Here is a 16,780-nt window from a genome sequence, read left to right as displayed (position 1 = left end):
ATAAGAGTGTTGACATCTTCCAGTGAAATGGTGGCCTACTGAACTGAGTCAGCTGCAATGTTCAGTCCACAAAACAAGGAAGCAATTTCAGCAATCCAAGAGATGGGGAATGCACAGGAAACTGGAGCTCAAACTAGAATATCTGTTGCTGCTATGCCATTATACTTAATTGCTAAACAGAAGCATGAAACCTGAAGGACACTGGCAAAAGAAGTTGGAAATCAAGATCCATGGGACATTGTCTATAAGCTTTGCACTGGGAAAATAGTCTGCTGGAGATATAATATACTCAATTGAAAAAGGAGTGGCTGAGAGTATAACTTAGAAGAGTACAATCAATACAATTCTATTAGTATGGGCACATAGGAGTCGTATTGTTCCTGCTATGTCAATCAAGTAGAACACTGGACAAACTAAGTGATGCCGTTTGGCATATCAGGAACAAGTGTCCTGGCATGGACTGAACTGAAAATAAAGTGATTAAAAGGTTTTGCAATTTAATGCATGCGTTTTCCATTTTCCATTGAATTGGAAAGATGCACTGTTGAAAATACTCTTGAAATCAATCTTGACCTTTGCCAGGTCTCTTTGCAAAGTTTATAAAAAGATACTGTGACAAAACAGATTATATTTATACTGAGCAGAGTCTGCCAGTACCAAATACACAGTATAGTTTTACATCTGGGCAGCGAATCAAAAGTGCCCCTTAATTTATTTTTCATTGTGTTAGAGAATCTCCAACCAAGTATGTCATTGGCTTTTGCGCAGTTTCATAGGGGGCTTTTGATATTAACTGGAACAGTGTCTTAATGATGCCTAGATTGCTAAGTTCGCTTCTTCCATCCAAAGTGTGATTAAAGATTATTTCAGAGACAGATCATGTTGCATGATTGAGAAAATCTATGTAAGGCTTGCTAACCCATACAGTGGTCCAAGGTCATCCACAAGAGTCTGTTTATGAGCCTCTAATGTTGAACTTAGTCCTTAAAGCCTGGCTGCACAAGACTTTAAAATATTAACCTTTTGCAAGCCCATCATTATTTTTGCTGTCTTTCCCATACAGTCCAGCTATAACAAACAATAAAATGAATAGTTAAAATATGATGTTCATAAATTATTTTTGAAATATTTTTTGAAAGGGTACAGAGAAGAGCAACACTAGTTGAGAGCACAAAAGGATACCCCTATCAAGAATGACTTAAGTTCTGTAGATTGCAATCTGCAAAACTATGAATTTACATTTACTTACTTGAAGAGTATAACACTTTAAAGGGTTAAGTAAACTAAATGCTGATTGCATCTTTACTCTTTCTCAGAATGATATATACAAGGGAGCATAAATTTAAATTTAAAAAGGATGGTTACAGAATATATATATAGAAATTTCATTCACCCAATGAGCAACCAATTACTGGAATAAAGTTCCACCGTGCATTGTGGAGGCAGGCAATTTTGAATTAATTTAAAATTGACATTTGAATAACAATAGCAGGTGAGGTTTAACAGTTAAACCTCACTCAACCTCTAAATAAGGTACTGCATTTTGTTAGCAGTAATCCTAGAAAACAGGACAGAATGGGCAAATGGAATTCTTTTAATTTTTTTGACTGGTGCTATATAAGCTTTGCTTCCTTGCATCATGTTGCCAATACTAATAATACTACTAAAATCAAAGTGTTAATAGCATTGCATATTATCAAAACAATGAATTTGTTTTAAAAAGAATGACTGTAGTCACATCAGATCCATCATCATCTAAGAATTGTTTCATGGATTGAGAAGTCTCAGGTGATGTGATTTAAAAGTACAGTCGATTCTGGTTATTTGGGACACATCGGGACTAGTGCATTTCGGCCCGATTAAGCGGCTGCCCCAATCATCCAAAGTTTCACGTAAATAGTTAAAAATACAATGTATCCCCCCCTACAATTGGTTCACTGTACAATCAAATCACGTTACGATGGAGTCATCATAGTAAAGTACTGCTCACTATACGATGTGTTCCAAATAGTAAGCACCGGTCATTGTGATCACGTTTGTGAATTGAATTTTAATTTTATTAAATAGCAATTCTAATTAGCGAAAATAGGAGGAATATTATCCACAGGCTATAAAAGTAAAGATATATTAAGCACAAATTTACCCTTTATTGCCTTACCAATTTAAAAATTAAATGATATGTGAAAATCGGAAGAATATACGTAATAATCAGAATAATTAATACGTACTGTAATATGTACATACTAACTAGTTGAAATTTCTGTTCACTGACATTTGTGGGTGGAGGTTAAAATTTAAAACAGTAAAAAGATAAGCAATCAATAACAAAGAACACTGCACACACACAAATTGCAAGTAACACGATACGCACAAGCGAGAACAGAGTAACAAGTTAAAAAGCTTTAAAAATAGGAATGAAGAGAAGATTCTGAAAATTAATTTTTTTATAAGATGGAAGAATTCATGGAAGTGTAAACGCATTTCACCATAATAACCCACGGAATTCCAGCTGTCAGTATTATCGCAAATTCAATAAGATCAAGTTTACTATCCGTTTATGATAGATTGCACTAGCAGAAAAGCCCAGTGACTGCTAATTGTTTTATGGTTGTGACCTCCAGAAATCCGATCGAACCACGAGATACGGTCGGAGACAATCGTAGGGTAATCTCCAGTGCTGCGGTCTCCTGCCCCGATTAAATGGCATGTTGTCCCAATTAAGCGAAGTAAACCCTGGCTATTTTCTCGATTGGATTCTGTTTTTTAAGATTTGCCCCAAATAAACGACTGCCCCAATTAACCAGTGGCCCAAATAACCAGAATCCACTGTATAATTCATATCTTCTCTGCTTGACATAACATGGCCTCAACAATTCCTCCTACATACTACTAACTGGATATCTTGCAGTCAATAACCTGCAGAGCAGAGGCAAGTTAGCTGATCAGGATGCCTCCTAGAGGGCTACTAAAAGGTTGGCCCAGTGGACTGTCTGGCAGCCAGCCTACAAAAATGTTTTATGTGGGTGGTAATAACTTCCAGCAGAGAGAGAGGAAAAAAAAAATAAAATAAAATAAAAATGAATATCAGTTGTTGTTCCTACCACAATTACAGCACATTTAGGTGCAAATTCTGGAAGGTTCAAAAATTTATTAGACTAAATTCAATGTATTTATTAAATCAAAATTCCTAAATATGAGAAATAATGTATTGTCTACATTGGGCTTTGGCTTGGACCAGAAAAAAAAATATATTTGCTAAAGGGATGATTCAATAAATGTGAAAAAATTAAATTAAATCGTGATTTCACTGTATGAAGAAATTTTAAACAAGGTTATGTATTACACATAAGCTTTGACATATTTTTTAAATTGGCAAAACAAATCTAAATGAATCAATCAAATTTTACAGAAGCAAAAATGTTTAAAGCCATTGTTCAGTATAAGTGCTAGAGGAAAAGATGAATAACACATTTCACTTTAATTGATTAAAAAAAAAAAGAAAAAAAAAGCTAAATTTTTATTTAACTTTGGCAAATACTTTTTTAAATGGTATTAACAGTGGTATTCTTGCCCAACAATCAAGCCAGAGGAATTTATAATAAATCAAGAATACAATTGTTAATTGTATTTAGCAGCCACAGGCTTGAACCACATTCCACTCAAAGAGTATGTGCAAGTACACTCACTTCTGACACACTTGCTACAGATTTATTTAATCAAATAAATGTACAATACCTTAATAAGGAGAACAATATAGCATGACTTCAGATTTTGGCACAATAGCATTAGTAGAGGCATATGATGCAAGAAAGCAAGCTTACGCAGCATCAGCCAAAAAAAAAAAAAAAAAAAAAAAAAAAAAAACCTCCCATTTCACTCCTCCATTCGTTCCAAATGCCTGTCCAGCTCAGCCTTAAATTTATTTAGGCTATCAACTTACAGAACAAAAGGCAAATTTCCGCACATCTATTCTATAACTATCTTTCCTCAATTTGAAACTGTGCCCCCTCAGGTTCTTAGTCTGAGCACGAGGAAGAACCCCATCAGCATTCAGCTTGCTCAACCCATTCAATACATCTCAATCAGATCACCTCGCAGGTGCCTACTCTCCAGGCACTGCAATTTGCAGAACTTAAGCCTTTCTTGGTAAGAGCACCCCTTTGTTCCCCTCACCAAAATAGAACGGCTCTTTTCAACTGAAAGCCATAGCGAAAGAAATTTATTCTTCAAAAGTCCTTGATAACACACTACTCTAAATAAAAGGCATTGCTCCAATAGAAAAGTATATTGCCCTTTATTTAAGCTATATGCCACTACCCAAATCCAGGTTTTGATCCTTTTTGTGATCTCACTGGTGGGTAGACAAGCACTATGAAGATTTGAATAACCCAGTGACAAGATATATCCACAGTATGTGATATGCGAGTAGTGCAGTAAGTAAAATGGACGTAGTTAAGTTTAGGGTGGAGGCCTCAAGCTATGAAAGCATCATACATTGTAGGCACTTTGCCTTTTCGAGCAATGCCTTTTATTTAGAGTACTGAAATACCAAGGCAACTTATGGCAAAATGCTTCCACAATATGAGATCAATGTACTAAGTAGCAAACCCTATTTGCTCCTAGCTACGAACAGAAAGAAGCTATGCCTGACATATACAATGACTTACATAACTTTCATAGTTTGAGTATTTTGCCCTAAACTTAACTGAGTTTTGGCATTTAAATGGACTATATATATCTTTATTTTTTTTATGTGGGTTACAGAATATTAACTCATCTGGAAAGTGAAAATGAGAAAATCTTTTTCTTGAATTCTGTATTATGTTAAAACAGCTTCACGTAAGAAGCAGTTCAGTAATTAAGTTAAACTAAAAATGAATTTACATTACCTGCGAAAGAGATCCAAGGCGATTCCAAGCCTCCCATTTAGCTTTACCAACAAAATCAAATCCCCCTGGTTTAGATACATTGCACTTTCCCACAGATGCCTAGAAATCAAAATTAGCTAAAGACATTAATTGACAAAAATAAATTCCATTCTTACAGCTATAAATCAATGATAATCAAACTTTCCCCCATTAAAAATAAAATGCAACCCATTAAAAATTACAATTACTCAGTATTCAAACTAGTTATAAATGTATCTCCTAAATATGGAAAGACTAACACAATTGAAAACTAGACTGTGGTCAAGAAAACATTTTAAATCTCTGTAGGTGTATACAAGGGTACCACCAAGGAAATATAAAACTTATGTCAACAAAAATATATGGCCTTAAAGAAAATACAGTAAAATTCCTAATTGCTCTCAAGGCCCAAATTTCAAATAGGCATTTTAATACTGTTATAAAATTTGAAATAGGGCTGATGCCCTATTTCATTATTACATAATGATGGATAAATAATATCTCAACATCTCTCATCGCCTCAGCAACCAACTGTGAAGTTAGCTGCTGAGATGCAGTATTCAGTGAAATAGGTTGGTATGTAGTGATTTATATTTCAAGAGCATTTGATTTTTAAAAAAAAAATAAAGAAACTTTTGTTACTCAAGAAGCAATTTACTATAACTTCACTATTTGATGGGTAGCTGTGAGATGGAATTTGTGTAGCACTACTTCCTATGGGATGGGCACAAAAGAGAAATGAGTTAAAATTAAATTTGGTATAAAGGACCCTAAGAATTTCTACATAGCTCATGAAATTTCTGAAAAGACCAGAGCTGTAGTACAAAACTTGTACCATTCTTTCTGTATGCTGGGGAGGCCTGCAAGGATCCCAGGGATAGAATGTATGCTGAAAACTTTATTCTATCCAAGTTTCCTTCTCAAGTAATGTCCAAAAACATATATTCATTTATATATGCAGATTTCTGTGTGAAGTTGGGGGAGGGATGAAATCAGTACTGGTTTTAACCCTCTCCCCAAGAACCAAATGAAACCTGTTTTGTTCCCCATGAACAAAAGAACGTACATTGAAAATTCGGTATCGATAACCATTACTAAGACCTGGATGACTGAAAATGGGCTGGAATAGAATCCTATTAGCTTCTCACATCTTTTTCACACTTAAATATGAAAAATGCACTAGGAAGTGATGGGATTCAACCAATTATATTAAAGGAAGAAGTGGGTCAGATTACCAAACGACTATCTGTTATAATGAATGCATTCCTGAACTTTAGCGAAGTCCTAGCAGATCAGAGATGCGCAAACATATCTCTAATTTACAAAGGTGGTTCCAAGGGTATGGTCTAGTTTGGGTTTTGTTGGCAAATCAGTAACAAAAGCTATAATGCACCAAAACTGAATCAAGTGGAAAACTCAACCATAAAAAAATAAAAGTTAAGGACAGAAATGGGGTCTCAGTAGCCTACAGTGTCAAGAGATATTTATGAAATACAGCAGACTCTCGATTAACCGGGACACTTTAAGACTCCAAATAAAAAAAAAAAAAAAAAAAAATTCAAGTAATAGCTCAAAAAAATAAAAAACAAAGAACAAATGTTTAGTTTGTTTTAGTGCGTCGCGTCGATTGTCGTGTTCCGTTGCAGCACAAAAGGCAAATTTTGTTTCGTTATTTGTCAGGGATGTCGGATTTTTTTTTTTTTTTTTTTTTGTTTAGAAATCACGAATATGATGGGTAAACACAAAAGAGTTGCGCTTTCGGTTAAACAAAAAGTTGAAATTCAAAAGTTTGAAAATGATGCATCTGTTAAACCTTTAAAGAACCATTATAATGTTGGTGACCAAACCATACGCAACATCGTAAAAAATAAAGGGAAACTATTAGATTTAAAATCGACATCGTAAAAAATAAAGGGAAACATCGTACTGGACACGTGAGTAGTGCATGGTTACGTTTTTTAGTTTTTTTTTTATCTTTCGCCATATTTTTTACATAGATTGCTGAACATTTTTCGATACAGTAAGTCTCCGACTTAAGCAACTACGGAATTTTTTTTCACTCAAATTTTTTTTTTTTTTTTTTTTAGGATTGTAAAATTTAGAACAAAAATAATAAATAAATAAAATAAGCAATCAATAATGATGATCATGGCACGTGCAAATTGCACAAGTGAGATACGTAGTAACAAGCAAAAAAATAGGAAAGAAGAGAAGATTCTTACAATTTATTATTATTATTTTTTTTTTATATGACAAGATTTCAGTGAAGGGGACACATTTCACCAAAGTTTAGAAACCCACACAATTCTAGCTATCGGTATTAACGCAAATGCAATAAATTCGAGTTTACTACCCGTTTATAATTAGATGCAGGAACAGTAAAGCCCAGTAACCTGGAAGGTGTAAATCGTTTAATGGCAGTGACCTCCAGAAATGTGCTTTTAGCAAAATGTGAGTTCGCGTGAGATGATAATAGTGTGTTCCCTCCTTAACCCTGTGAAGTTCTTTTCAGAAAGTTTCATTTTTAGTGTTATCATGGTGCCGACTAATAGAATACGTGACAGCGCTACTATTAAATCTACCAACAAAAGGAAAGCGATCGATTTGGATCAGAAAATTAAACTAATAAGGATGTATGAAAATAGCCAAACATTAACAAATATCGCGCAGAATTCAGATTTGTCAATAATAATATAGTGGCAATATGTTATTAGCCATTCCTGAATTACGTTAAACTCGACGAAGTAAGAAGTCCTGGAACTTATCTCTTACGTATGTCGGGCACTTTTGTATTTTTGGATTAACCGGGAAATCTATTATCCTGGATTTGTTTTTTACCATCTATCCCGGAAAATTGAGTCTATTGTACATATAAAGTTAAAAAAAGGACAAAAAGGTATGAAGAGTTAAATGCTAAAATCATTTTAAATGTTATAAATAAGTTTAATGATTTTAAATAGATAAAAACAGCTGATATATAGTTATTATCACATAAAAAAAAATCATAAAAAATTTGTAAATAAAACTCACTTTCTTAGATCATTATTTTTTCAATGCAAAAATATTTTCTACACCTGTTTATCTATTATTTGATTCAGTTTTATCAAATTCTGGATCTGAAGTCCACAGAAATTAATATTTGGCTTCTGTAAGCCAAAATCGTGCAACTGAGGTCAATAGTTGCACCCTTCTTCAAAGCTATTTTGTACTTCCATCTGTTAGAAACTATCAACAATTAGCTGGAAATATAGATAAGGGATGGTAGCCCATACTAAAAAGACAATTCATACATTCAACAGAAATATCATTCAAAACTGACCTTTAAAACATAGAACCCACATCAAGTGTATGTATATGTGGGCTTCTAAAAGAGTTGATGTCTCCCAGTGTTATCTTTGGAAGACAGAGAAAGAGTTTTTGTCAATCTCACATCTTAGTCATGTTCATACAAAACACTGAACTCTTTACAGCATTAATCACACTTCATCTCTCTCAAAAATTCTCCCCCTTTCCTTCAACCAATGCACATTCTAGTACCATTACTAATACAAAATAACACTAACAATACAATACTATAATATAACATAATACTAATACTTACTAGTACTAACACTAGGTGGTAGGTGACTCTCATCAACTGGTGCAATACCATCACTTTGCTTATTGGAGGCTTGAAGTGGTGAAACCCATGTTTAGTCTCTAGAACAAAGTTTATAGTATTACCCCCCCTTTCTCCTTCAACCCATAAACAGTACTACTAATACCACTACTAACACTAAAGAGCACTAATGATACAATACTATAATATAATATAATATAATAACCCATGCTCAGTACCACATGTTTTGATACCTTTTATGTTTGGGGTTTACATATAAAAAAACTGAGCGGAAGCTGGGTGGGAGTCATCTACCACCTAGTATTGCCTGGTAACACAGAGCTGCATTGTTCCGTGTGGTATCAGTGACACCTCGAACCCTGCTCACATTAGTTCGCACCTGGGTTGTCCCCCCTCCAGTATACTAGATGCCATATTTCAGGACTTGCACATGGACTTTAAACCCCAGGGTTATTAACAGTCCCACCATCGTGAAGGTGCAAGCAGAGGATTTGGCTGTCATAGACTTGACTTTGCCAAAATTAGGTCCACTTGACTTGTGTGTCGAGTAATATCATTTCCATCAGCGTTTTAGACTTTCTGGGGTTTAAAGTCCATAGCAAGCCCAGCTTGAGAGAATGCCTGTGACAACCTCAAGGACCAGATGTGCAAATGTATCCCCAATTCACTAATGGGGTTCAAAGGGTGATATGAGTAATTACAGACCTGTTAGTTTAACTTCTGTTCCAGGGAAAATAATGGGGGCACCGGTAAAAGAAGTAAAGCAGGATTATCTAGATGAGTCTGTAATTAAACAAACACATCATGGTTTTGTTAAGGGGAAATCTTGCTTGACCAGTCTGATTGGTTACTATGATGTGGTCACAAAGGAAATGGATGCAAAAAATAATTTTGATAACATACTTTGATTTCAGGAAAGTTTTTGATACTGCTGAACATAAAAGACTGCTGTACAAACTGGAGCAGTGGGGCACAAGGGCAAGCTGCTGCTATGGATAAAGGGATGGTTGAGTGGAAAAAGACAGTGGTAATCAATGGACATTGCTCGTTGTGGACTAATGTTATTAGTGGAGTTCCCTCAGGGTTTGGTAATGGGCCCACCTGTTGTTTGTTTTCTATATTTATTACTGATATTGATGAAGGCATGTCAAACTTGCTTAATATCCAAGTTTGCAGATGATACAAAGGTTGATTGAGTGGTTAATGACAGTAATCACAGTGTACTACTTTTTTTTTTTTTTTTTTATGAGAACCCCAAACACGAGAGGTATTAAACCTATAGTACTTAGTACCGTGCTTGGGTAGGAGGTTGAGAAGACGAAAGAAGATATTTGTTGATATTGGACTTGAACTTCTATAGATTGTAATTTTCAGGAAATACGTATGAAGGAAGGTTGTTCCAGAAAACGGCAGTTGAATGAATAAATGAGGAAGATGAAAAGTTGGTTCTGTGGGTTTGAAGTTGGACAGTAAATGGATGTTGGCTGGTGGCGGCACGTGTTCGGACTGTTTTGAAAGAGAGAGCGGGAATTATAGAAGCCAATTCAGAAGAACAGTGCCCATGGAAGTATCTGTAGAAGAGGCATGCAGCAGAAACAGTGCGTCTATGAGACAGCGAGTGGAGAGACTCTGTTAGAGATGAATCATTAATTAACCGAACTGCCCTCCTCTGAATGGAATCAAGAAGCCTGAGAGAGGTTTTGGGGGCACCACCCCAGATGTGGGAACAATATTCCATGGCAGGGCGGATTTGCGATTTATACAGAGTGAGCAGCTGTTTGGGAGAAAAGTAACGCCGAGAGCGAAAGAGAAAACCAAGTTTTTTAGATGCAGAGGAAGCAATATTTGTAATGTGCTTGTGCCAAGAGAGATTAGAAGTCAGGGTAATCCCCAAAAGAGATATATCATTTTGCCTAGAAATCGGAGTGTCACTAAAGATAAGCATAGGAGCAGAAGAATCCTTTTTGCGAGATATAAGACAAGATTGAGTTTTAGAAGGGTTGAAATCAACTAAGTTGTCTTTGCCCCACTGGAGAATTACCTGAAGATCGGCATTTAAGGAATTGGCAGCAGATTTTCGAGAACTTAAAGCTGATTGAGCTGGACAAGGTTTCTCAAAATGGAAAGTTGAATGCAATGTGCTATCATCGGCAAAACTATGGATAGGATTTCCAGTCAATGGAAGAAGGTCATTGATATACAAGAGGAAAAGAGTGGGGGAAAGAACTGAACCTTGGGGGACACCGGCATTAGTGGAGAAGTTAGAAGACAGAGAGCCATCTACCATCACCCTCAGTGAGCGATCAGAGAGAAAACTGGATAACCAATTACTAAAAACAGTTGGCAAACCATAAGATGGAAGCTTGTTTAGAAGACCTTTATGCCAAACACGATCAAAAGCCTTTGAGATGTCAAGAGCAACTACTTGTGTTTCACCGAACCTTTCCATTGAATTAGTCCATAAATGGGTAACATAAGCCAGAATATCACCAGTGGATCGACACTGACGGAATCCATACTGGCGATCGTTGATCAGACGGAAAGTTTCTAGGTAGTTTAAGAGTTGGCGGTTAATTGATTTCTCCATTACTTTAGAAAGAGTAGAAGTAATTGCAATGGGACGATAATTGGATGGGAGGGATTTGTCACCCTTTTTAGGAACTGGCTGGATATGAGCAAATTTCCAAGCAGAAGGAAAAACACCTTTGGAATAAGAAAGTGAAAAAAGGCGGCAAAGAATAGGAGTAAGTTCAGGAGCACAGGTTTTGAGAACAAGTGGAGAAATACCATCAGGACCTGGAGCTTTCTTAGCATCAAGATTCATCAAAATCCTTCTGATATCCTTTTGACGGAAGACCACAGGAGGCATTGAATGGAGCGTGTTAGGAATGGTGGGAGGTGTTTTACCAAGATCATTAATACATGAGCTCAAAGAAAAATGGGATGCTAGCAGGTCAGCTTTATCCTTGGCTGAAGTGACAACAGAACCATCTGGTTTGGACAGAGGTGGGAGCAGAGATGGGCAAAAGTTGCGGCCAATAGCTTTGGCAAGAGACCAGAATGCTCGGCTACCATTAGGGCAAGAAGCAAGTTTTCTACTCTCAGCCTGTTCAAACTCTAGTTTGGACTGATTAATAACTGCTTTACAATTGTTGCGAGCTTTGGTGTAGGCAGAAAATGAAACTGAAGAATTAGAAACAAGCCAATTACGATATGCAACGTTCTTCTCTTGGACAGCCTTAGCACATTTATTGGAAAACCAAGGTTTAGATAAAGGACGAGATTTTAAAGTGGAGTGTGGGATAAAGGATTCCATTCCTGCAAGAATAATTTCACTGACACGATCTGAGCAAACGTTGACATCAGAAGTTTTGAAACAGTAATCAGACCAAGGAAAAGAAGAAAAGAAGTCTCGCAGGTCATCCCATTTTGCATTCTTGTAATGCCAAACAATACGAGGTTGGGAATAGCCATGAGATAAAGGTTCCATTGGAGAAGAGGCAATCACCAAGTTGTGATCTGAAGTGCCTAAAGGACTTCTCACTTCAACCTTGTACTTAGAAGGGTTGTTTGTGAGAAAAAGATCAAGCGTATTGGCTGTATGATTAGGATTGTCCGGTATTCTTGTAGGTAAATGAACAATCTGTGCTAGGTCATTAGTAATTGCAAAAGCCTCAGCATCTCGACCTGCTGGGTCGGTGTGACTAGAAAACGGAAGCCAGCTGGAGTTGTGAACGTTAAAATCTCCAAGGAAAATTACCTCACTGTTAGGAAAGTTGGACTGGAGAAAGTCAAGTTGCAAAGAGAGGAAGTCAAAGAGCTCCAAGTGATTAGTGGAGTTGGGAGAACGGTAGAGACAACAGATGAATTTTACACAATGAGGTAGAGAGATTTTAAGCCAGAGAAGATCAAAGAGAGGAGATTCCAAATTGCCAAGTCTCTGACAGGGAATATCAGAACGGACATATGCACAAGTACCACCTTTGAGGCGAAAGGAATCATACAGCAAATAATTTGGACATCTGAGATGAGCAGTAGTTGAATCAACTGATAACTGAGATTCAGTCAGAAAAAGTACATGGGGTTTGGAAGACTGCAAGTGGAAATGGACATCGTTGAGATTAGAATTGAGACCATGTATATTTGTGAAATGAATTAGGAAGTCCTTGGGAGGTTTAGATCTTTTCGCAGATAAGCTTGCTCTATTATTTTGACAATTCATGGTGTATTCAATAGTAAGAAAAAGTGGGTGGGACATGCTGTATGAAGTAATGAAATTTTTGGATATGGCGTACATGTGGTAAGAATATACCCAGATCCTTGACATAACGTGGCCTTGACAATGCTCCCCGCATACACACTACTCGGACTCCCTCCAGTCACTATCTGGCAGAGTAGAGGTAGCAAGATTATACACTAGCTGATCCGGAAGCTTCCTAGAGAGTTACCAATAGGTTCAGTCCGGTGTACTAACTAGCGGCCGGCCTGCGAACACCGTTTTAGAGCTGTACCCTCGAAATGTAAGGAATATTGGATCTCGCCACGACATTCATCATAACCTCAAAAATCATCAATCATACTGCATGATGGAAGAGATAGGGAAGGGTTGGCCGGAACTTAGCTCTAGAGACTAAACATGGGTTCCACCACTTCAAGCCTCCAATAAGCAAAGTGGTGGTATTTCACCGGTTGATGAGAGTCATCTACCACCTAGTACTGCCTGGTAACATAGAGGGGCGGCGTTCCTCCATGTGGTGTGGGCGCCACACCTCGACCCCTGCTTACGTTGGTTCACACCTGGGTGGTCACCCACCATGTACTTGTGCATGAAGGTTATACCCAGGATTACTAACAGTCCCACCATCGTGAAGGTGCAAGCAGAGGATTTGGCTGTCATAGGCCGTCCGGACTTCGCCGAAATTGGGTCCACTTTGACTTGAGTGTCACCCGAATATCAGTTCCATCAGCGTTTTAGACTCACAGGTAGCAAGAACAGCTTGTCTGGCATATCTGAGAGAATGTCTGTGACAGCCTCAAGGACCAACAGGATCTGTACTGCAACAGGATCTAGAAAAGCTGAGCAGATGGTCTGAGAAATGGCAATTGAAGATTAACATTGATAAGTACTTGATATGGGTAGCAGTAACCCCAGAGTAACATACCAACTGTGTGGTACTACACTCAGGTTATTGGAAAATGAAAAAGAATTGGAGGAAATTGTGCAGTCAGATATGAAGTTCTCTGACAGTGCAGACAAGCTGCCAGGACAGCTCATGGGGTTTTGTCAATGATATACAAGAATTTTGCTAGCAGGGATAAGGAAGTGATTATCTCATTGTATAAGGAAATGGTCAGGTTACATCTTGAGTACTGCAGGTCTGAAGGCCTCATTTAAAAAGGATGTGGAGCTGCTAGAATGAGTACAAAAAAGGCCAATGAGATTAGCATTAGCATTAGCAGAGGCATTTGATGCAAGAAAGCAAGCTCATGCAGCATCAGCCAAAAAAAAAATAAAATAAAATAAATAAAAAATAACCACTTCCACTTCACCCCCTCTGTTCGTTCGAAATACCTGTCCAGCTGAGCCTTAAACTTATTTAGGTTATCAACTTCCACGACAAGGGATGGAAGTCTGTTCCACCAACCAACCACCCGCTGGCTAAAGGCAAATTTCTGCACGTCTATCCTACATCTGTCTTTGCTCAATTTGAATTTATGCCCTCTCAGGTGATTATTCTGAGCAAGAGGGAGAATCCCATCAGCATTGAGCATGCTCAAACAATTCAAGGCTTTATACACCTCCATCAGATCACCTCGCTGGTGCCTAGTCTCCAGACACTGTAATTTGCAAAACTTAAGCCTTTCTTCGTAAGAGCACCCCTTTGTTCCATTCACAACCCTTGTTGCCCTTCTCTGTACTCGTTCCAGCATCTCTACATCCTTCTTGAAATGAGGCCTCCAGGCCTGTATACAGTACTCTAGGTGTGGTCTGACCATTGCCTTATACAATGGAATAATCACCTCCTTATCCATGCTAGAAAAATTCCTATATATCATTGACAATACACCATGAGCTACTCTTGCAGCCCGTCTGCACTGCTCAGAGAACTTCATATCTGCCTGCACAACCACCCCCAGGTCCTTTTCATTCTCTACCACTGTCAGTGTAGTACCACAGAGTTGATACGTTGCTCTGGGGTTGCTGTTTCCCATATGTAGTACTTTACATTTGTCAATGTTAAACTTCATTTGCCACCTCTCAGCCCATCTGCTCAATCTTTCCAGATCCTGTTGCAACAGCATAGTGTCAGTAGTGTCCTTATCAACCCTGCCAACCTTCGTATCGTCTGCAAACTTGGACATTAAGCTTGATATACCATCATCAATATCATTTATAAATACAGAAAACAATAATGGACCCAATACTGAATCCTGAGGGATTCCGCTAATTACATTAGTCCACAATGAGCAGTGTCCATTGATTACCACTCTCTGTCTTCTCCCCCTCAACCACCCCTTTATCCATAGCAGCAATTTGCCTCCAATGCCACACTGATCCAATTTGTGCAGCAGTCTTCCATGTGCAACAGTATCAAAAGCCTTTCTAAGATCCAAGTATATAATATCAAAGTTATTCCCTGCATCCAGTTCTTTTGTGACTGCATCATAGTATCCAATCAAATTGGTCAGGCAAGACTTCCCCTTAACAAAACCATGCTGTGTCCGAGCTATAACTGAAGTCTTGTCTAGATGATCCTGCAGTGCTTCTTTAACCAGTGCCTCCATTAATTTTCCGAGAACAGAAGTTAAACTCACAGGTCTATAATTACTTGTGTCAGCCTTTGATCCTCCTTTGTGAATTGGGGTCACATTTGCACATCTCCAGTCCATGGGTACCTCCCCTGAGTCCAAGGAAGCTCTCATAATTATGGCTAAGGGTTTGCTTACTTCCTTTGCTGCCTCCTTTAATATAACTGGATAGATCCCATCCACCCCAGGTGCCTTTCTTGTGTTTATCTTCAACAATTTCTCCTCCACTTTACTCTCAGAGATTACAAGATTCTCTAGCTTACTGCCAGGGTTGAATACACCTCTGGCATTCCCATCGCTGAATAACTCATGTGTGAATGTCGATGCAAAATATTCATTTAATTTGTTAGCTACCTGAGCAGGATCATCAACAGTTGACCCATCGATATCAAGTGGACCAATCTGATTCATCCCCTTCCTTCTAGAGTTTACATAAGTAAAGAACTCTTTGCTGTTTTTCTTTGCATCCCTTGCCAAAGATATCTCGTAATCTGCCTTCGCCTGCCTAACCTCCTTTGTAACTTGGTTACAGATCAACTTGTATCTATCATAGGGTTCTGTGTCACGTGTTAATCTGTATGTATTCCATGCATTTTTCTTCTCTGCCATATGTTTCATTAGTTCATCTGACATCCATTTTGGCCTAAACCTTGAACAATATTTCTTAGTTGGTATGTAAAGCCTAGTAGCTTCTAAGATAAGTTCTTTGAATGCTTCCCATTTTGAATTTGCTGTTGGTAACATCATCAGTTGGTCTCACTGTATAGAATTTAAATACTGTCTCAGTCCATCGTAGTCGCCTTTACGAAAGCAATAACCCTTCCCTTTACTCCTAATGGTAGTTACCTCTTTGAGTAAATTCCACTTCAGCACACTGTGATCACTGCCACCTAGTGGTTCATTTATCTGCAGATTCTTAATGCATGAAGAATCACTACTGATAATCAAATCAAGAGTATCACTCCCTCTAGTTGCCTCACGAACATGCTGATGTAGAAAACAATCATCCAATAAATCCAAAAAAGCCTTGCTAGTGTGTGAGTGACCAGCCCCCAAATTCTAGTCAATATCTGGGAAATTAAAATCCCCCATTATAAGCCTCTCTGATTTACTGGTCCACTCTATTTCCCTGTACAGTTTCTTATTATACTCATCAGAGTCATTAGGCCTATAGCACACTCCTACTCTCAATTTTGATCTCCCAATGCATATGTCACACCAAACTGACTCGACACTGCACTGTCCAGCGATGTCGACTGGCTTCACTTCCTTGGATTTTATGTATTTCTTAACTAATAGCATAACCCCTCCTCCCTTCCTATCCTGTCTATTCTTTCTGTAGACATTGTACTCCCAAATTCAAGTTCTGCATTCCTTATATCTGTGTGACACCACGTCTCTGAAATCCCAACAATATCTGCCTTTGATATTTTGAGCAATACCT

General features: G+C 37.8%; 1 protein-coding gene across 1 annotated transcript in view; it reads right to left on the bottom strand.

Moving 5' to 3' along the window:
• Positions 1 to 16,780, bottom strand: part of LOC150080948 (enoyl-CoA delta isomerase 2-like) — a 126,007-nt gene that overhangs the window by 89,267 nt on the left and 19,960 nt on the right. The window contains exon 3 of the mRNA XM_090382008.1: positions 4,890 to 4,988. Coding sequence (XP_090238134.1) covers positions 4,890 to 4,988 — 99 coding nt within the window. The remainder of the gene's footprint in view (positions 1 to 4,889; positions 4,989 to 16,780) is intronic.

This window comes from Mastigoproctus giganteus, chromosome 9, assembly GCF_048544385.1.
Source record: "Mastigoproctus giganteus isolate SK-2022 chromosome 9, ASM4854438v1, whole genome shotgun sequence".
Classification (NCBI taxonomy): Eukaryota; Metazoa; Arthropoda; class Arachnida; order Uropygi; family Thelyphonidae; genus Mastigoproctus; species Mastigoproctus giganteus.
The sequence above is the reverse complement of the archived record's forward strand: the minus strand, read 5'-3'. Positions and strand labels throughout refer to the sequence as shown.